The following is a 22,502-nucleotide window of genomic DNA, read 5'->3' as shown; positions in this document are numbered from 1 at the left end:
ATCGCTTCTCGGCCTTTTGGCTAAGATCAAGTGTAGTATCTGTTCTTATCAGTTTAATATCTGATACGTCCCCTACCCGGGGACCATATATTAAATTGATTTTTGGAACAGGGAGATGGAATAGGGGCTTGCTCCGTCCACTCCACGCATCGACCTGGTATTGCATTACCTCCAGGAACGGTGCACTTCCCCTCCTGGGGAAAACAAAGTGTCTAAAGTAAAAGGTCACGTACTGCAGGGGGTTAGGAAATGTTGGTGTATGGATCACGCTTAGACCTACGTATTTCACGTTAGGTAGTCATGTCAAACTATCTCTGATTTGCTCGCACTACAAACCTAGAGCCAAAGAGAGATATGCCTCTTCTGAAATGGGTTTCCCCTGAATACAGAAGTCCAACCACTGTCAGGAAGGCTCTGTGGTCCTCTCATCTCCATTTGGGTTTCTGTTCAGGGTTTGACTGGATATTTCATGTGACTGGTGCGTTGGTACTGCGAGCTCTCTCCACCACAGCCAAGAGAACACGGACTGAGCTGGCTCCTCAAGTCAACCTGGCGGAAATACTAACGTTTCTGATGTCAGTTTAACCACAGCTACTGAAACATGGATCTAAATTTATAAACACTGACTGGAGTCAAGCTGAGATGTGCACCTCAGCAGTGATGCTGTTGTTTCAGCCTTTCATAAGCAGACAAAGTTCAGAATATGACACTCCCGTACGTTACTGGAAGGGGCCAACACAAACAAATATTTCACAAACTCCAGACCACAGACACCACCGGAGAACATTTACAGTACTTACACCCTGTATTTACTGTACTGTGCAAAAGTCTTAAGACTCCAAGATTTTGTACATTCATTTAGTCTTTTCATTTGTACATTCATTTGACTTTTCTTTCCTTCTGTATTTGGGGCACAGTAGCCAGTGGTCACCTCCCTGAAATGAGTTTTTGCAGGTTGGGATGTCTGCTCTTATACCCTGATAATTAAAACTGGGTATGTTCTAAACTGGGTAGTAAAAGTCGATGCAAGGAAAAATATGAAGCTAGATAAAGTACATACCAAATTGTTTCTTACAATATAGGATTTCTGGATGGACCACAAAACCGAAAATGGCCAACAAGATGTTCATGATGAGGTAAACAAATGAGCTGAAGCTTGTTATAATATCACAAGTTATTTAATAATACTTTTATCTGAAAATGGATGAGCTGAACTGAAATGTCTGAAATGAAACCATGATGGATGTATTATCTTTTGTTTCTTTTCAGGAAACTGACGTGGTGCCGGTGACAGTGTTCCATCCCACTATGACCATGTTCAACGTCACCAGGTTCCAGGGAGTCTGTTGGCTGAGTGGTGAGGGAATCGGGCTAGTAATCCGAAGGTTGCCGGTTCGATTCCCGGTCATGCAAACTGACGTTGTGTCCTTGGGCAAGGCACTTCACCCTACTTGCCTCGGGGGAATGTCCCTGTACTTACTGTAAGTCGCTCTGGATAAGAGCGTCTGCTAAATGACTAAATGTAATGTAACCAAACATGTTCAGTTTGACCGTGACGAACCCAGACGCGTTATTTGAGATGGTGTTCAACCCACTCGTGTTCTATAAAAGGGTGTTCAATCAAACCAGGTTGAACACAACCATTTTAAATTTGAGCACGTTCAACACAACCGGGTTGTATCATGCAGTGTTCGATCCAGCCATCATGTCTGTGACCATGTTCGACCCAACCATGACATATCATGACACACCTCTCTGAGGGGGAGTCGTATGGGGGTTACACATTCTAGAAGGGGTTACACATTCTAGAAGGTGCGAGACACTTGTCTGTGGCAGCAAACCTGTCTGACTGTCTGATGGTTTTTCAAGCACAAATTGGCCTCGAAGCCCAGGCAATATGCACAGTTTAATGACCTGGACACCTCACATCTCATCTCATCTAACTTCATAAGAATCAGAGATGTGAGAGTCTAAGAGCTAGCTAATAACTTGTGGGAACAATTTTCAGATTCGTCACTTCAACATCATAGATGTGGTGTTTGAGCTGGTTCTGATGCACATGGTGAAGTTTGACTGTCGCACGCTGTCTGTCACTGTAAGTGCCCCGCTTCCCTAGTCCTGCATCACAGGGGTGCAGCTGCCAAGGGCAAAAAGACACACAGAATATTCAAGACCAAGTGTCTCCCCTCAGCTCTGAACGTAAGATCCTGATGGCACATCTGCTCATTTAGGCTTTCCCTCTCTAGTTGGCTCTCCCACCAGTTCACACACAAACAGACATACAGACACGCACACACACTAGAAAGGTCACAGTTGTGAAGTTCTGTGTGATGTCATATCCTGTTGTGTGATGGTGTTTCCTGTCCAGGCCCCGACCTTGGCGAGTCCTCCATTGCCAGAGGAGAGGAGAAGAAGAAGTCCATCAAAGCCTTCTTCCGGAAGATCTCTGCAGCTCTCTCCAGGGCTTTCTGCTTCGGCTGCGTGAAGGACATTCACCAAAGGAGGGCGCCGCCTGCTCACTCAACTGGCTGCAGCGACAGAGAGAGAGAAGAACCTCAGGATGCGAATTACGGGGGGGTTTGAGCCCCCTAATTAAGATTGGCCCCCCCCCCCACCCTCCCCAAAAGAGGTAAAAACAACCGGTCGGGGGGGGGGGGGGGGGGGGGGGGGGGGGTTGATACATGACCTGGAGAAGAAGTTGACCCCCGATTGTCATTGTATAATTCGCACTCTGGAGAACCTGTCACTATGGCAACAACCGTAGCTACACAGCCACTTTACATCATTGTAAAAGTTACCTTAAACACTAGCTTTTCTACAGCTTTTACACACACATGACCAATTATGTATTTTGAGAATGCTACTTGAGTTATTTCAGAATATTTAGGGGTGCTTGCCTTTGGCAGGACAACCTATTGCAATCTCACATATACTAGAGAGGGTACCATTTCTGTGGATATTGAGGGGTGTGCTTGCGTCGGTTGCAGATGGGTTTGTTTCCAGGCTGTGAATATCAACACCTTTTATTTTTGTACGCCCTTCGACTGGTTAGCTCCTGCGATTCCCACACAGCAGAGGTCTAGTAGGTAGCTAGCTCTACGACTAGGAGCAAAACGGAGCACAGCTGCCAGCTGTAGGTGTGCCTATATGCAGGTAGCAGGTAGACTCGAAAAAAGATTTGTTCCTTTTAATGAACGAGATTCAAAGAACCGAGTCCGTAAAAGGATTCGAACTTCTCATCACTAGTCGGCTCCATGATGCCGGGTAAGTAGGGCTTGTGAGACTGCTCACCAAAAGAATGAAGGGGAAACCACTTGTCTAGCAGATTAATACATGTTCGTAGTACCTAGCGAAAAGTAGGCTCAACTTTCCTAGACTTTTAGCTACCGTACTAATTCTGAGGACTCGCTGATATCGCTGTCTTTGTTACTAGAACAGCGCATCTATGCGTCGTTGCTAACGTGTGCTGATGTTGTGAAGTTATGTGCATATACTGTATGTTTAATGGGAGTTGAAATACACAGACTGGAATATTTGATACACACAGGAAGGCTTTTTCACAAACAAATTAGTTTTATTTATCAGGCATTTGTGGAAGTTTTTCTTGAGCACATAGCAAAATAATGTTACAAAAGTTGCTTGGCCACATTTTGTAAAAAAATTACATTACATTTTTCATCTCTACCTGAGAGTGAAAAGGGTGGTTTACATATCGCTTTTCTATGAACATTAATGTATCACAAACAAAAGCTCAAAATAAATACAAAAATATATAACAAATATATACCTTCATATTCAGATATTGTTGCATGTATCTCTTATAAAGTAGACTATGGTAAGGTGCATTGTTTTGGAAAGGGTTAGACATTCCAATGCTTCACTGCATGCAAGTAGCTGCTGTAGTTGCAACAGCAGTCCTGACTAAATGAATACAAAGTAAAATGTAAAGAAATGCAATTCCCATTGGTTGTCTTACAATGACATAGAAGAATGTGGACTAATACTGTTGTCTGAGAGCCATCCAATCACAGAAGGGTACTGGGCAACACATTGTCTGTACAACCAATCAGATTTAGTAGGAGAGGGTAACAGGTTATGTTGATGATGCTTTGGCCCGTCACCAGTCCAAGGGCATTATTACATCATTATTTAAGTTTCTCTCCAGGGTGTCTTGTATTGAATGAGCAACAGCAGAAATGTGCCAAAGCAAAACCCCAAATCCTCCTAAAACACAAGTGTGGCTCAGGGAGAGTCCACACTGCAGGCAAAGCACAACAGGAAATCATAACCATGGTACATGAGAATGTGTATGTGTAAAGGTGTAGCAAATTGAGGTCTCCAACATTATTATATAATGTTGTTTTTCATGACCTAGAGCCTATGTAGAGCTGTATAGTTTCAAGACCAGCCTATTCACGAGGCCAGCTATGACCTAGGTTGAATATACCATAATTTATGTAATATAATATATTGATCCTAACATATGACCTGAAACCAAGCTAAGACAGAGGAAAAACGATGACAGGCACTGACTTCACTGAGATATGAAATAGGGGAACTTTCCTAAGAGCTATTTTTACATTTAAAAAAAAAAGTTATTCATTCATTAATTTGGCTATGAAAGCATGGTTTATTACTGGCTACTACTTATTTCAGAGAGAAATGCTCAATGCTTGCTGGTGCTCGACCCTTGTTACCTCATCTAGTGTTGGATACTCGTGCCTCTCTCTGGAGACTCCTGTGTAGCATAAAGCATGATCCTGAGTTTGGCAGAACCCCCAGAGTTGGAACCTGAGTAGGGTGCAGTTCAACTACATGGTAGCATACTGAGAGGATGGGTAGAGCTCAGTGGTAGAGCATTTGACTACTATAATTTATTTATTTTATTATAAAAAAATAATTTTTATTTTATATTATATTGTATAGCTCTGCCAGTAGTTTATTTTATTTTGTTGTACATTTTCCTTTTGTTCATTATGTTTAAATGTTCATTGTATGCACCTGCCCACCAAAGTAAATTCCTTGTTTGTGACCACTTACTTGGCGATTAAACACAATTCTGATTCTGAAGAGGTCATAGGTCCCTCTGCTGGATGAATACATTGTTTTTTGTAAATACAGGGCTGAGGCTAGGGAGAAGAAGGGGGAGAATGGGGGACAAGGGAGAAGAGGTTGAATAGGGGCGTGGAGGAAGGGAAGGGGGGGGGGGAGGCAGGGGGGAGAGGAGGGTGTCAGAGGGTGGAGAAGAAAAGGAGAGGGTTGGGGGCAGGGGGAGAGGAGGGCGGTGGAGGAGGGAGAGGGTCATCTGAGCAGGGTGGAGCACAGGCCCGCCTCCTCCACCCCCTTGTCCCCCCCCAGCATGTGGAGCTCCTCCAGGTCGAGAGGGTCGATCTGCAGGGGGTCATCCAGGCTGAACGGGTCGTCATCAAAGCCCAGGATCGGCAGGGTGTCTAGGTCATTGTACACTGCCAGGTGAGTGGGGAGGGGAGGGGGGGGGGGGTAAATGGAGAGAGATGGAAAATGAGGAGGAGATACTCAGTACTGTAGGTGTTTACTGGACAGCAGGACACACAATTAGCAGCATCCGCCAGCCAAATACTGGTAAAACATGCAAGAGGCTAGTAGAGTTTCTATACTCACCAGCCCAAATAACTATGATAATCTATTGAGTGGCTAGTCAAATTTGAACATTCGTTAGCCATTTAGCCGATGGACAAAAGAAAGTAAATTTTGCACCCTGCTGGATAGATATATCCAGGTTTTATGTCATCATCTTTTCTTCTGGATAAATAAAGGGTCAAACTAGAAGTCTTGCTCAATGGGTCCTACCTGTCATAGGCATGTTCTGGAACTCTGTACTGCTGTGGTTCTGGAACTCTGTTCTGATGTGGTTCTGGAACTCTGTGCTGTTGTGGTTCTGGAACTCTGTGCTGCTGTGGTTCTGGTCCATCCCCGGCAGTTCTGACCAGGGAGGCTCCTTGCGTAGCTGGACCAACTGGAGGGAGAGATGGAGAGCGGGAAAAAGGAGAAAGAGTGTGAGCTATAAAGAGGGAAGGGGAGACATATTTATAAGACAGAGACCCAGAGATGGAGTTCCCACCTGCTGTGAGAGAGCTTCAGTCTGGCTGGGTGTCAGGTGGAGGCCCACGTAGCCCTTCTGGAGATGGTCCAGGGAGGAGGGACTCTGAAAACAACAACACATCTGTTGACCACAGACATGAACCTGAGACCAAACCAGACATGACACCCGAACCCCGATCATAAGCAGGCAGCATCTCACGATCCACACTAGACACACCCAGAAATAAGATCATTTTGTTAGGGTATGGGATCATGGTAGGAGTTGTGGTAGTGAAATATAAAGGGTAGTTCCGACCTCTAAATCTGATTGGTTGACAGCCGTGGTTCATTGACGATATACCATGGGTATACCTTTCATAGTTCAAGAGATATTACTGCACATCCACATGGATTATCAGTGCAACCACAGCACAACCCATGAGTTAATATATACCACACCCTCTTGTAAGGCTCCAGAAAGGGGTTCCTGATGGTGGATGGTCTTACCTGGGAAGCAGCCTCCAGAGCCTGGGGTGGCCTCCTTTGCTGGCCCCAGCCCATCCCCTGGTTCTGTCTCCGGCCCACCTCTCCATTAGGAACCTTCTGCAGGTCGGCACCCTGGAATGGCAGGTATGGCCGCTGGTTACCCCACTGGTGCTGGTCACTGTGCTGCTGCTGGGGAAGCTGGCCGCCATGTTGGATCTGCTGGGGCTGGAGACGCACACTCTGCGGCTGGGTTTGGTGGGGGTGAGGCTGTGGATGAGGCTGGGAGTGGGGCTGGTGTTGGTGGGGGAGAGGCTGGGGGTGAGGCTGAGAATGGGGGTGTGGGTGCTGGTTTGGGGTCGGATGGGGGTGCTGGAAATGTTGATATGAATGAGTGTGTGCTTGTTGATGTTGTTGTAGGTAAAGTCTTTGGTGATGTTGGCTGAGTTGTTGTTGACTTGACAGGTCCTGCCTGTCTGTCTGAATATGCGGGTACAGGTATGGATACACCTGGGTCTGTCGTTGTTGATGTTCTTGAATATGTTGTTGGTGTTGTCGATGGTGTTTTTGTTGATCTTGTTGATGGTGTTGATAATAGTGTTTTTGTGACTGGATGTTTTGTTTCTGTGGGAGCTGATGTGGTTGTTGTGGACAGTGTCCTGGTCGGAGTTTGTCCTGGTGCTGTGCTGTCTGGGGCTGGAGCTCCAGGCAGGTCTGCTGCTGCTGTGCCTCTGATACAGAGAGCTGCTGCTGGGGCAGGATGGGTCCCTGGGCTGGGGGGTGGGTGGGCTGGCTCCCCTGGTTCGGGTTCTGCTCCTTGAGTACCTGGCCACTGGTGTCCAGAAGAACTCCCTACCAAGAGAAAATGAGTTTAAAAGTTTTCCTAGATTGTATTGTGATGGTGGTACTGTCAGGCCAAAAACTGTCCTAGGGCCAAAAACTGTCCTATCTGACGTCACAATGCTGTTCAGATGCAAGGACGCGTCTGTCGCTATGCCGACCTTAAATTTCTGAGATATCTACGCGTGCCAGCAGCGGGAAACTGTCCTGGTTGCTACTATTGTTGCTATGAAGGCGCTTCAAAATTGCAATTTACCTCAGGCTCACTCTCACACAGTTTTGGACCGTCATCGCTCGAGCTGCCATTTATCTGCTGACGCTGAGTAATGGCAAGACATCCACCCGGAGACAATCTACACCAGATAACCCTAAAATCATCCCTTTACATTTAGTTCTTAGTCATAGTTATATAGTATATTGTTTTTATTAAGTAATTAGTTGATTTATTTCGAAGTAGTAACTTATACTTTTGAAACTAGCAAGTTAGCTAGCTTTACACTAGTTTACAGAATAACATATTATCATATCAGTATAACATTTTGTAATTCCGATTGTTTATATTGTAGGGATGGGCGTGGTTAATCGAATATCCGGATATCCTAAAGTAAGTTAGTATTCGAATACTTTTTTAGAATACTTATGAGCATAGTTTAATAAAAAAACGTTTTTTTTATGAAAACCCGTTGCGTCGTGGTGTGAATTCTAATAGTTGTGACGTTAGAAATGATGAAAACCATCAAAAAAGGTATGCTGCGTTCTGCTGCGAGTCTCCTTTCATTTCATTTGGCGCTACAAGCTTAGTTTCCTGGCTAAGCAGTAGGTAACCTCGCCACAACCTCAGTTCCTGCAGAATCGTTTCTACGCCGGCCTGCTCGTATGTCGACTCCGTACTCGCCTCTCCCCTGCTTATATGCTAATTTTCCTGAATAAAAATGCGTATGGCTAATGCAGTTGTGGCTTTTCTTTTTTTTTTTACCAGTAGCCATGTAGAGCTAGCATAATCGTCTACTTATGTTTACATTGTGTGGTGGAGCACCGTATCCTAGGATTCCGGTTCTAAGTTAATATCCAAGTTAATATGCAATATTTCTCCATGTGTGTCTTTAGTTTTTATCGAGGATAGCCTACCCAATGTGTTTAATTTTGTCCAATGTATTTTTTAAACTTTTTATTACACATAATAGTTCAGCGCTATTCAGCCAATTTAAGAGCCTATACGTCTGAAGACGCAGCGTTTTTTCAAGTTCATTGTCTTTTCGTCATGTTGATAAATTGATCTTTCATTTGTTTTCTTTATTCAATCCTTATTTAATCTAATAGTTTAACAGTCCCAATTATTGCCAGAATGTTTGGTGGTTCATGTGTTTACTGTATGCTTTGCGTCATGTCAGGCTAATTACATAACGGAACCGCATTAATAAAAATAGATTATCCGGATATTCGAAAATAATTTCGGATACTATTCGAATAGTGAAATCAGTTCAAATCTCCATCCATATTATATTGTAATATTAGCTGTTTAATTGATTGATTTCGAAGTTTAAGATTAAGTTGAAACTTTCTAGCTAGTCAGTTAGCTTTAGATAGTGTTACAGAATAATAGAGAAATACAGATAGGACCTAGTTACAAAACAAATAAACGGAAATTTATACTTATATTAATTAATACTTTGACATTTTGTAATTTAAGTACATAAATATGTCATCCTTCAGTGACATTTTTAATTATCTCTCAGCAGGGAATTACAAGGAGGATGCCTCTCCTGGGCACAAGCGCTCCCTCCGGAGATCATCCGATAAATTCATGCTCCAGGGTAAGATTTGTTAACCATACGTTATAAATAATCTTAACTACTACTAAATTGTTTTCCTTTATTTTACCTTAAATATTTTAAGACTTGTTTAATTGTTCGTTTAACCATTTTTATATTCTAGATGGTTGCATGTATTTGAAGGCCAAGGATGGTCAGCCACCAAGGAGGGTCATCATGTCTGACGAGGAAAGGGAGGCAGTGCTGACCGAGGTCCACGCCGGCCACTTCGCAGTGAAGCGCATGTTGGGGAAAATCAACCAGTGCTTCTATTGGTGTGGCATTGTCAAGGATGTGGAAGACTGGGTAAGAAAAAAACCTATATCAATTACAAACTGTAGCAATATTGTTGTTGACACACTGCTAAGGAGCACACATTATCTCAACTTGCTCTTGATCGTTTGTTTCAAGGTCCGCACCTGTGTGCCTTGCCAGAAGTTCGAGAAGGTGAAGACAGAGGCACCGGAGTTGAAGAGCATCAAGCCAGTTTCACCTTGGTACATGATTGGTGCGTTATACTCATTCCACATTTAAATGAAACAGTTTCCCACCATTACTTAATGCCAAAAACATGTATTTGACTGTATGCCAGGTGTGAAGCTCATCGGACCGTTCAAGTCATCCAGGAATGGGAATCGCTACTGCCTCACAGCGACTGATTTCTTCACCAAGTGGGTGGAGGCCATTCCCATCCAGGTGAGTTACTGTGCATTTAGTAGACACATGTATCTCAATTTTCTCCTTGAAAATTCGTATGTTTTAATATAACAGCTATATTATAGCTCCATGTATTTTCTTGTGTTCTATGTACTGCTAGGACAAGACTGCCGTGGCAACATCCCAGGCCCTGATGGACAGCGGGAAATGAGTCTCTGCAGGTTGGGATGTCTGGGGAAGGCAAAGCGTATAGTATTCTCCTTGCACGCGTTGCCATCTCAGGAATGTCAGGAATTTAAGGTCGGCATAGCGACGGACGCGTCCTTGCATCGGAACGGCATTGTGGCGTCAGATAGGACAGTTTTTGGCCCTTGGACCGTTTTTGGCCTGACAGTACCACTGTGGTGGTATTATAGTATGTATCTCTAGGCAGTGATACCACTGTATTAACCTGAGAGGGTTTATCTCTAGCTATATGTTGACTTATATCAAGGTGTGTTTAGATAATTGGGAAAATTATATCTAGGTGTGTTACAATAAGTGTATTTATCTCTTGGTGTGTTGAGATAATAGTATATTTATATCTCCGTGTGATGAGATAGTAGTTTTATCTCTTTGTTTGTGTTTACTGAAAATAACTATGACATATTTCATAATAACCGTACCTGAGTTATGGAGGAGAGGGTCGGCGAGCCAACAGGAGAGAACTGCTTGGTCTGGTGCCACCGAGTCTCTCCACCAGGGGGCACCACCAATGGGCTGAGAGGGGTCCGCCTCCTGGACACGGATTGGCCAGTAGGACGCGGGGAAGCAGACAGGGAGGAGGAGGAGCACGAACGAGACCCACCAATCCCACTGCTGTAGCTGCAGTGGCTGGCAGCCGATTGGATGGACTGTCCACTGAGGGAAGAGTTGCTGAGGAAGGACTGCAGGGATTGGTTGCTGGGCGAGGACTGGAGGGAGGGGTTGCTTAGCGACAGGTGTAAGGAAGCAGAGTTTAGGGAGCATGGGAGGGAGTGGCTGCTGAGAGATGATTGGATGTTGGGGTGACTGAGGGAGGAGGGGAGCAAAGGGTTGCTGATAGAACCCTGCAGAGACACACACAGACCTGGGGGAGGAGGAGAGGGGAGGGAGGAGAGGATAGGAGAGAGAGGGAGGGAGGAGAAAGAGGAGAGGGAGGGAGATGAAAATTGTGATGAGAGAGGTGGAGACAGAGAGAATCAAAGAGAGAGTGAGTGTAGGCAGTTGAGGGGGAAAGGAGTGGAAGAGAAAAGGGGGTGGAACAGAGAGTGTAAAAAAGAGAGTAAACACACATACCCTCTATAAATAATAATACATTAAATAAATCTATAACTTAATCAATTAAACAATTATTCAATCAACCAATGATTTGCTAAACCAATCAACCGATGATCTCACCTGGCAGGTGGAACTGGTCCTCCCGGGCCACCAGGTCTTTCAGGTCAGAGGTCGTCCCTGGTAGGTGTCCTGTGCTGCAGGCCATGCTGAGGGAGCCAGGGAGGCTGTCTGAGTCCAGGCTGGCGCCCCCTGGATGTGGGGAGGGCAGGTGCAGGCTGGAGAGGTCTGGCAGGGAGCCACTGGCACTGAGGGCAGCAGGAAGGTCCAGGAGAGAACCAAGCTGCTGGTCTGGGGAGGACAGGATTCTGGAGGAGAGGAGGGGAGGAGAGGGCATGAGAGGAGAGGGAAGAAAGTAACAGACAGGAATGCAGCAGAAAGGGAGCGAGAGGAGAGAAAGAGAGAGGGAGAGCTTCAGAGATGAACATGTGTTGTTTTCAGAGTAGCTGATCCTGGCAGAATAAATGACTTACTTGATACCAGGAAGCTCACAGGCCTTGTTGTGTTCCACAGCCGACTAGGAAAACAGAACAGCTTTAAGACACTCTAATACACAAGGACGAGACAAGTAAACTGAAGATTAGCCATATCAAACTGCAAGTACTAACTTCAGTTGCAAGATTAAAACAATTAAATATATACACAGTATATATAATACAAAGGATGCCTTGCTTATTGTGGTGACCATCCCACAGTAAACATACCTTCCTGGAACTGTGTGACAGTTTCCCCTCCTCTAGAACATTCTCCTCTATGGGGGGCACTGGGTACGGAAACACTGCAAGGACAAGAGAGAGAGTCTTGACGTTCACACTCCACTAAAACTCCACTGGTTATTAAAGATAACTCTTGACAGCTAAAGCCACATAAAAATACACATTTTGAAACTACATTTAGATACAGCAGATCTACAACCCTGCTCCTGGAGAGATACCCCCCTGTAGGTTTACACTCCAATCCCAGTTTATAACCCATAACTCAAACCCTAAACCTACCTAACCTGATTTACACATATAACCTAATTAATAGCATTGGGTGTGGTACAGTAAGAAACCTAAAATGCTGTATCCGTGCCTTGTTTTACACCAACTTAATCCAAAATGTAGATCTTAATGTTGTTTCAGATCTCAAGAGTGCTCGTCTTTGCCATCCATTTGATAGCTAGCATTTTATTTGTACAATTGTACAAAATGTTCAGTAAGGGTTATGTCCGACGAGACCGGAGGACATACTTCTGTGCCTGGTTCTCTGTGTGGGGCTCAACAGGTCTCCTGTGTGTGTGTTCCTCACGCTGGTGTGCAAAGCAGAGTCCGAGTTTGTCCTGTAGAGGAGAGGAGGTGGGGCGCAGGGGAAAAGGAGGGGAGGACAGAAGGGAACGAGGAGATTGTGAGGAAGGGAGAAGAGGAGGGGGAAAAAAAGGAGGAGAATGGGAGGAGGGAAGGAGGGGAAAGACATTAGAGGGCAGAGTACACAGTACAGGTGATCCCTGTCCCACCTCAACACCCCAACCCATACGCTCCTTGCTTTGAACTGTCACCTCTGACCTCACACTCTCTTGGGCTTGGAACATTAAATGTCTTGTAACATGTTTGTGTCACACATCCTAATGAAATAATCCTATAGGAGCTAAACATTCTTATCAACAATATAATATTATTGTTGCTTGATTTTCTACAGGTACACTCTTGCACTTTTGAGGTTCATGTTGTGTAATTGTAACTTGTTTAACTGCATGCTCTTATGGTTCTTCCCATTGGCACTTATTTGGTTTTTCACAATGTATGATTCATGTTTTGGCTACCCACAATGTTTTTGGGGCTATCTCGTTGTTATGATCAGTGACCTATGCACTTTTGTAAAGCTCTCTTGGAAGTTGCTTTTGATAAAGGTCTGCTAAATGAATAAATGTAAATAACAAATTATGTAATATGTTATTGTTTTTGTTTAATAACAGAAGACGTATTTACCTGTTGAGTGCTGTCATGGAAGGCTGAATATGCTTGCTTGTGTCCATCTGGGTGCTTTCAGCCCAGCTCCTACAGGAAATAGTCATAACTAGAGAGGGTGCAAGTTCTGAGGACACTGTGAAGTGTGCTTGTGGCTGCCACAGCTGGGGCAGATTATTTAACTGTATCACCTCCAAAACCTTTATTTAAATTAATATTAAATGTCCATAATGCTCAAATATTTGGATAAAGGCAAACGTTTTTATGGGGTGTACATACATTTTCATGTTACTAAAGGACAAACACATAATTGACATAACTGTATCTCAGTGGCGATTTTAGACTCTTAGGTAGCTAATTTCATGGCGCAGATTACGAACACAAGTCACATTCTCATTGGGGGCTAAGCCCCCCCTAAAGGTCTGATCCTAGAATCGCCCCTGCTGTATCTTAAAAAAAAAATATGCGAAACATCTGCAGAACAAACAAGGGGATTTCACAGATATAGCTAGCTATGTAGGCATTGTTGAAAACACACATTGGTTTGTGATGTCATATGCTGGCAGTGGATAGCTAGCAGTACTTTTTTTTCACAAGAAGCTAAATATTTCCTAACCATGCTACGGAACCTTCCAGAAAATAATAACAACGCTTTGGGGACTGAGATGCACATTTTGACAGCTTTCAAGTCTACATAGAGAAAAACTGTGGAACGAGTTGAGTACTTATTTAGCAGACACACTTATCAAAAAGGACATACAGGGAGGATCTGAACCTGTGAACTTCTAAGTACAGAGAAGCAGTGACAAATCACTGTCATGCTCTGTGTGTATTGGCTCTCTGGGCATGTCAAATCACTTTGGATCCTTTTACAAGCAATGTCACAAAGGGTTTTTTAGAGGCCTACACTGGATGTGACGTACGCCTTTTCATCGATATAATAGAACAAAGCACCCTTCAGACATGTATTCTTCCCCCCTAGTCTCCTCCCCCCTTCTCCATCCTATGCATTTCTTCTTCCCTCTCCTGCCTCCCTCCTGCCCCCTCTACACTCCTCCCTCACCCCTCTACCTTCGTCCTCCTCCTGTCTCAGACCGTCACCCAGCCTCGCAGTGGTCTCAGGATAATCTGGACACACACACTTGCCCAATTATAGGAATAGGACGTGATGTTGCTTATGAAAAATATAAAGGCTTGTATATAGCCCCTACTGTTCTGACTGAATGTGCGATAAGACCTTTTAAATGAAATATTGGGTATATAATTCAGCATTATTATATATTATATCATACATCTTCATCTTACCTTTTCCAGCAAGGCTCCGCAGGGGGAGACAGATGGACTGGCCTGTAGGGAGCACTGTCCATCTGGGCGAAGGGGAGTTAAGGCTGACCTGCACACTGTCCACCCGGAGTTGTCATCCGTATTATTGGCATAAACCGACAATTCCTAGTAATCAGGTTTTTCATACCCCTTTTCCACCAACGCATTTTGGGTGCCGGTTCGGAGCCGGTGCTTATTCGCGAACCAGTTCTTTCTCTTTCAACAGACTGAGAACCGGAAAAGTGGTTTGTACGTGGTTCGCAAATAAGCACCACTTCGGCGCTGGACTAGATTGGGAACCAAGTAAGAACCGCTTGGGGCGGGGTTACCGTGACGAACAAGACGAAGAGAATCCTTTGACCGCCATTGTTCTAAGTTTTTACAATTCATATTTCATCTAAACAGTACTTGTAAATCAGCATCTGAATTAAAATGTAACGAGAAGTGGGCAGTGTAGTTGCTGAAAATGTGCTTATTTTATTGATGAAACTGCTAATTTGTAAATTTGCTCCAACTTTTTGATAACCTAGCATCGCAGTGCACTGCTGACACCAGTTGCTGCATTTTATCATAATCCTATCAAATGAGCGAAATGACAAACACAAATGTTATGAGCTATAGACAAGTTTATGAGCCGTTTCCGCTCTACTTCCTAAACTCCTCCCTTCGATGCAATTCACTTCCGTTCTGGCGGGCTGGGTTTGTTTTGCTAGCTAGCTCCGTTGTGCCGACAAAGCACTGATATCGCAGTGACAAAGAGGATATACAATTTACAACATGAAGAAAAGACGTCCGAAAAAACGTCCATCTTTCCTAGCGTTGATGGGAAAGATGGACGTATACAGTGACGTAATGACGTGGCTCTGTGGTGGCTCTCTAGCCCGTGGAAAAGCAAACCAGTTCTTAGAAGGCTCCGTTCTTGAACCAGCTCCGAATTAGCTCCCGGTTCACTTTGGTGGAAAGGGAGTATCAATGTTCTCACTCAATGTCATGGCGTGCCCTACCTTCCCTAAGTGGATCAACCCTTAAGCTTTAGCTTAGCAGGCTAGTTAGACAGTGGAGCAGGGGGATTTGGGGTATATTTGTTTCTAGACAGGAAGCAGATTAGTACATTTAGTAGTAAACACCATACGCAATTTCAATGGTTTACCCACTTTTTCTCTCTACAGAAGCAACCAGATGCTCGAGCTACATCCACCGGCTTGGTAAGGATACGTGTCGTCTGACAGATCGAACTGGAAAGCTCAGCTGTCCGTCACTCTGTCCTGGGTCTGCCATTGGGCGGCGTCTCGTGGGGCATCCTGAGTCAGGGCCACAGGAGGGCGGGCCCTGGGAGTGACACTATTATTATTGAAATCCAATACATAACATCCTCACATTACATCAGCAGGGTTTCCCGCAGCACTTTTCAGTTAAGGCGGCCGCCTAAGCAACACACGCCTGCCGCCTTAACTACGATATCCGCCGTGTTACTCTGTCCTGTTTTCTCCCTTCCATTCCAAAACGCCAGTCTCCCTTCTCTGCAGAACGCATTAGTCTATCGCACAAAATAATCAATGTGCTCATTGTGAGCATGTATTATTACACTCACATCTTCTGGCATAAATCCTATGCCTTAGTCTTCTCAATGCAAAACATTGGTATACAAACCAAGACAACTACCCATCAGCATGCAAGGTCATTGTTTAAAGGCACGGTAGGTACGTTTTGCGAACCAAGCTATTTTAGTTGGAGATTGAAAGGATTCAATTGAAAATATCCCACCCCTCTAAAACACATGCAACAACGCGCTGCCTGAATACTGCCGGGAGGTAGGCAGACAATCAAGTAGCCTGTCCAATCATTGCATTTGGTACGAATGTCATTGAATCATTAGTGCCCATCCAGCCTTAATGATTGGTTGTGTTGATAACAGTCCTGCGATGCCCACAAATATTGGATTGATTTCATTTTACTGCCAAATCTTTAGATGTATTGGTTGTTATTAAGGTGTGAAGTATTTCAGAAAATATGACAAAACGTGCTTGTCAACAACCTACCCTGCCTTTAATACCATGCTGTACCAAAACAAAAGGGTGCGACCAAATAAGAAAGTTGGTGGCACCAGTGGAAACGTTAGTCTGGTATCCTGAGTAGTCTAATCTGGCAGCAGTAAACAGGCCTGTAGGCTTCGCCCTGGCTCTCACCTGGAAGTCTGAGGGGTTCCTCCCGATCTGATTGACATTTGGCAGGGAGCCTCCGTAAAACAGGCCCTGGCTTCGGGCCTGACGCGCCCTCTGCACCAAAACCTGCGATGAGAGTAGGAGGAGATGGGAAGATGAAGTAGAAGGAGGAGAGAAGAGAAAAAGAGAAAGGTAAGAGAGAAGGAAGAGGTGGAGGGGAGAAGAAGAGGGAGGGGAAGAACAAATACAGGAGAAGAAGTTAAGACACCAGTTTAAATGTCTATGAGCCTAGTCTAGTTATAGGCCTAGTCTAAGTATGGGCCTGGTCTAGTTATGGTGCTGGTAATGGTTGGTCTGGGACTAGTTATGCTAGTTATGGGTCTGGTCTGGGTGTGATGCAGGTCCTGGTCTAGGCATGGGACTGGGCCTGGTCTAGACATAGCCCTGGTCCTGGTCTAGGTATGGGTCTGGAGTAGGATCTATGTCTATTGGCAACACAGGACTTGGCCTGGGTACAGGAATTAGATCTCGCTACAATGAGAAAGTGAGTGGGCATGGCAAAATGCCCAGAGAGAGGGAGAAAGTGAGTGTGAGAGAGAGAGGGAGGGAGGGAGTGAGTAAAAGAAAGAGAGGGAAGGAATGAATGACAGAGTGAAGGAGAGGGGGGACGAGACTAACCCTGCGTGTCCGATACAGCAAAGCGATTTGAGCTAAGATTTCCACTCATTTTCAATGAAGCCGGAGAAATCGCTTGCATGGTGCATTGTGGGAAGGCGAGCAGAGCGAACAGTGCTGAAATATGTTCAACTTTATGTAAATGAGGAGGGTTTTTGTGAGCACGGCCAATTCGATTGTTTTCTTGTTTCTTGTAACGTAGCAACCTTTCATCATGGTAAACATTTCTAGCTTTCACAGTTTCAAGATGGAAGAGAAACTAATTGTCTGTGTGGCTGCACACCCAGTCCTGTTCAATACGTCTCTGTGCAAACAAAGAAAATGAGGCATGGGGCAGGGTCCCCGATGTTGTCGGTGCTCCTGGTGTTTTTTTGTACTTTTAAATTGTCTTTTCACATTACATAACTTGTGTTATGTAATGTGACAATGTTATGTTCTCTGCTAACTAGCTAGTCTATGTGTACTTAGCACACACTTTCTAGCCCTAAAAAGCGTGTTATAATAATGTTGCAATATATTTGCAGAGATTTCAAGGAATATGATAAAAAGTTTCTTCATATGTCAACATGTATGTCTGACAAATGTTTTGTTTGTTTATATGGGCTGTGGTTTTCTACCAAACTCCACTTGAAATCCAGCTAGTGTCGAGCACACACAGTACAAATCATCAATAAAATATGTTAGTGAAAACAATACTAGCTTGCCAGTGAATGTTACTGGAAAAATTGCTGAAGTTCTAGCTGCTATCAGAAATACTAACTATTACAATTAATTAATACTAAAAATGTGCCTAAACCCTGACCGAAGTCTGCATGCTTGGCCATGACACCGTTATACAACTACAACAGTGACCTTAGGGAACTACAACTCTGCATTCACTTGTCTGACACGCCCCTGAGCGTGGTGCACTGAGCGTTAGGGAGAGAGAGAAGGGTTTAAGGAAGGAAAGAGGAAGTGAGGAAGAGAGAGGGAGAGAGAGACCCGTATGCTTCAGAAGCCAGTGTTATGACATGATCCTGCAAAGCCACAGTCAGCAGCCAACTCATCTTGGCTATTTAAAGTGCTGCACAACCTTAGCTGGTTCCTCAGCATGACATGGGCTGCATTCGACTAATTTAATTAGTGTTTCTCCTTGGGAACTGAGATCTAGTAAGATTCATATAACTGCAAGGCTACACACTCAATAACAGGTCAACATATATCTGGTCTACAGACACACTAAATAGGTAAAGAAACATGAAAACTCCAGTGCAGACTGGATTTGTCAGTACCGAGAGTTAGCATTAGCATAGTAGTGAAAGGTCTGACAGCAAACATGGTAGTGTGTGGAGTTCTTATATGTAAACTGGACCCTGGAACTTCCTTCCACTATCTACCAAAATCCCACTCTGCTGCTAAAATGGTTGGAATTTACTTGCTCACATACCTGAAGGGAGCATCAGCAATGCTCAGTGTCTTTAGTTCAGTTCAGATATTGTATGTTTCACAACCACTAACAATAGCATAAAAGATGCTAACTACACTTAAACTTCCATTCTTGTGTGCCTGCTAGTCACAGATTTTGGTGCACAACAGGCTCCTCATCTGAGTCTGGGTCTGACTGAGGCTCAACATATGGAAGCCCACAACCTCAAAAAAATAGACACCTTATCCTGTATGAGATATTTTCTCGTAATTATGATGAGATATTTTCTAAGAATTACGAGATAAGATCTCATAATCTCTATTACAGGATAAAACAATGGTGGACAATGATGGTACTATCGCAATTAATCTGCTATTCCTTCTCAGTATGAGACACTGGGAAATTTTGATGTAGGCTGCTTGATGTTACCAAAAAGGTACACATTCTCCATATACTTTTATGTAAATCTTCCAAGATCCCCATGGAGGAACTAAAACTAAAATTGAATGGCCAGTGCTGCCAAAACAGATGTGTTTAAAGGCACTCTTTGGGTCTTGGCTATATTTAATGACACAGCAGCATTTTGTATAGGAGAGTATAGCTTACAGTATAGTTACATGGAGAGGGAATAAGCATGACCAGTCACAGCTCAATTTAGAGCTATTTGCTCTCTGTGTGATGCACTGTAGCATAATCCCAACAGTCTTCAAATATCCCCAATCTCATAGCCTCACAAATCATTTAACCCTTCAACATGAGAATCAGACAAAATAATAAAGTGTGCATATGAATAAGATTTAATTACATGGGATGTGGAAGTCAGGTGGAACTTTGTGCTGAGGTTTTCCCAGTTTATTACATTCATGAAGATGAATGATGCCCTGTTTTACAGAAGTAGTTTGAATGGGTTCTACTGAAATCACATTAACTAACTATTACACTAACAACAATCAATTTCATGATCATTTCCTCAACTTCAGCAAATGTGTAGCCTGCTTCTTTGACCTGTCTATTGCAGTAATCGTCAAATATGCCTCATCAATTTAATGACCAAATAAAAATAAATCCCTGTTCATACCAGCTGTTGAGTTACAAAATAAACAATGGTATTGTTAGGTTTATTTTCATTCATTCTTATTTGTTGAGACCCATTTTGTTGCAGGATCAAAGTCATGTATGTGAGGCTTTATTGACGACCACTGCAGACTCAGTTAAATATTTGTGCTTATTCCTAATGCATTCAATATCGAATGTTGATTAAACTTTTGTTCCTATTGGGCATGAAACGCGCTTTCCTCTCCCATGTTTCTCGAACCATTTTGATGAGCGCTGCTTTCACCGGCCAACCCAGCGCAGGCTCCCCCACACACACACCCCTCCCAAAAGCGTAAATAATATTGACATTGGTGTTTAGTCAAGACAGCTATGCTATGTCTACCCTCCAACAATAGCTCATACTCGAAGTGTAATTTAAACAGTTAGCCGAATAACAGCCTTGAGGTGGCAAAGTATAGCACTAGTTACACATTCAACAGGTGCTTTTGTCAAGTACTAAACTTTGAAGAAAATAAGGCAAGCTGAGTTTGATAGGCAGAGTTGTATATTATTGACGAAAACAACGACGACGAGAACGTACGTCAGCTCACCAGAAAACTCAAAACGCTGCACGTCTTCATCGTATCGAATACCAAGTTAATGCAATCTAATAATTTAAAGTTGAAATTAACAACAGGCCCTCCGTCACTTTCGAATGTTTTGACGGCTAGGTAGCCAACTTGTCTAGCTCTCGTAGCCCCTAAAAGTAACAGAGGCCTGCCCTCTTGACTTACCCTAGTGGACGTGATGTCCATCATAACCTCTTGAAAAGCAGCGGTGTCCTCCGCTTGTCGCTGGGTGAGGAGCGCTATTTTCTCGCTAAACTTCCGCGGATTACAGGAACCATTCGATCCCGGCCCCTGTCCATGCCCGTAGCCCCCGTTTCCCGTACCTGACATGAACATTATCCTAACGAATGTTATAGTTCAGTTAACTGCCCTAACTCTCCCTTGAGAACGAGCTAGCTGGCTAGCCGTTGGCAATTCGAGACGGGCCACCTTCTAAACGTCTTTACAGAGGCGCCCTGGGATATGTAGTTCTTCCGTAAAGAAATTCAAGTTGTAAACACCACAATCCGACTACAAAACCCATTCTCAACCATATTGATCGCTTTAAAAATAAAAAAGGAAAGGATGTGGGATATTTTCTAGAGCTAGTTGGATTATGTTTGGCCACGCTTTTTTAGAATACTGAAAGGGATTTCTATCGTTAGTGCTGTCTGAATAGACCGATTTGCAAATAAAAGAGACAATTGTGTTTTTGACACCCATTTCACATCAATCAGAGTGGCTCATAGTGTTAGGCGGACCGTGTTGTGACAGCTTTCTCTCAGTCCATTTACAAAATATAGTCAGAAAGTCAACAATACATGTGTCAAATGAGGAGGTCTGTGAAGAGAGATAAAACTGGCCTCGCGTTTGATAGACGTCATCATGATATCGGATGTTGTGTTTGTTGTGTTCCTACAGAGGGCGCAGTCCACAGTCAATTCAGTTCAATTCATTGATACCCACGGAATTTCGAGCGTTCAGGGGGTATTCCAGAAAGAAGGTTCAACTGTGAACCCATGCAACCCTGAACTCTGAATTGATTTCCCCTAATATGGGAAACTCCGACTTTTCGGTTCCAGAAAAGCTGATTTTAATTAGTTACATCAACTCGGAGTAGCCTACGTCCACTCTTGAGTTAACTATTTAAAAGCCAACATCAATGGAACTCCATTGAGTTCCATGGTGGATACAAGGATCCACTATGGCACCCGGCGACAAAAAACGTTGTCCTACTTCATCACCACACTTCAGATAGAAGTGTTAATACGTGTTGGTAAATATGAGAAGGAGAGACAATTTCTGGCCGATACATTTGCATACATTTGAATGCAGTGGTCCATATATTGAAATTTAACCACACTGTCCGTTAGGCTATTGGTTAAAAAGTGGTGGAATGTAATTGAATAAAATATCATGTTCATGCAGGTTCATCCCACGGGCGCAAAGCGCACTTGGCAGCAACTTAAAATTAAATATAAAATGAGCAGGTAAGGCATATTTTGCATAGGCCTTGTGATTGTAGCCTACACCATTTTGGTTTTAATTATATTTGACATGATACAAAGTAATCATGCTTATTTTAACTTGTAGTAGCAGTACCCCAAACATAATGCTTTTCATCACAGGATGATGATAATAATGATGAAGAGATGTTGACTGCTGCCATAGAGAGGAATGCAGAGGCCTACATGTATGGTAGCTACTGGTAGTTCTCTGATGTTCTTTTATTTACAGTCTTGTGTGGATTTGTCAGTTTCAAATGTACACTAAAGTGATGAGAATAATGAATGGAAAACGAAATGCACATTCTGATCCTGTTGAAGAGAGCATGGATGGGCACTGCCAGGAGGGGTGGGTCCATCAGCCTCCACAGCATAGCTGCACACAGTGAGATGTTCAGTAAATGGCAGGTGAATTCTGTATGTAGAACTGGGTTTAATGTAATCTAATGTATTCCCAGTTAGGGTACTGACCAATAGATGGTGTACTTGGGCTGAAGATTAGAAAGGCAGATCTAGAAATTGAATTGCTTGATTGTCACAGGTGAATTAATGTTAATTGTAGGAACAATATATAAATACTCTTTGTTGAATTTCTATTTGTAGGTAATAAAGACCAAATGAAATGGCAATGATTTG

The 22,502-nt window shown here is 43.6% G+C and overlaps 1 protein-coding gene and 1 non-coding gene across 3 annotated transcripts; one reads left to right on the top strand and one right to left on the bottom strand.

The window, feature by feature from the left end:
• Nucleotides 1-191, top strand: LOC136962706 (U2 spliceosomal RNA). The gene has a single exon (XR_010878923.1). It is a non-coding gene; the product is annotated as a U2 spliceosomal RNA (small nuclear RNA).
• Nucleotides 192-3,550: 3,359 nt separating this feature from the next.
• crtc2 (CREB regulated transcription coactivator 2) lies at nucleotides 3,551-20,743 on the bottom strand. Of its 2 annotated transcripts, none has more exons than XM_067255791.1 (14): nucleotides 20,548-20,743; nucleotides 16,663-16,764; nucleotides 15,692-15,817; nucleotides 14,459-14,520; nucleotides 13,175-13,243; nucleotides 12,440-12,528; nucleotides 11,912-11,985; nucleotides 11,681-11,724; nucleotides 11,271-11,515; nucleotides 10,517-10,959; nucleotides 6,568-7,395; nucleotides 6,101-6,184; nucleotides 5,830-5,995; nucleotides 3,551-5,465 (listed from the first exon to the last, which is right to left on the bottom strand). In XM_067255791.1, exons 1-14 carry the CDS (start codon nucleotides 20,716-20,718, stop codon nucleotides 5,302-5,304), a joined length of 2,667 nt encoding a protein of 888 aa, XP_067111892.1. In that variant the 5' UTR covers nucleotides 20,719-20,743; the 3' UTR covers nucleotides 3,551-5,301. The 2 variants fall into 2 exon arrangements, with proteins under 2 accessions (XP_067111892.1, XP_067111893.1); XM_067255792.1 differs by having other exon boundaries at nucleotides 15,692-15,805.
• Between the last annotated feature and the right edge of the window lie 1,759 nt (nucleotides 20,744-22,502).

The sequence above is a fragment of the Osmerus mordax genome, chromosome 18 (assembly GCF_038355195.1).
Source record: "Osmerus mordax isolate fOsmMor3 chromosome 18, fOsmMor3.pri, whole genome shotgun sequence".
In the NCBI taxonomy this organism is placed as follows: domain Eukaryota; kingdom Metazoa; phylum Chordata; class Actinopteri; order Osmeriformes; family Osmeridae; genus Osmerus; species Osmerus mordax.
This window is presented reverse-complemented; position numbering and strand designations above follow the sequence as displayed.

Excerpts from the sequence above, each read along its gene's own strand:
- crtc2 (XM_067255791.1), bottom strand. The coding sequence starts at position 20,718 with ATGTTCATGTCAGGTACGGGAAACGGGGGCTACGGGCATGGACAGGGG. Across the intron at positions 15,818-16,662 it reads GGAACCCCTCAGACTTCCAG|TGTCACTCCCAGGGCCCGCC; the intron begins GTGAGAGCCAGG and ends CAATAATAATAG. Across the intron at positions 14,521-15,691 it reads TTCGATCTGTCAGACGACAC|ATGGACAGTGCTCCCTACAG; the intron begins GTATCCTTACCA and ends CCCTTCGCCCAG.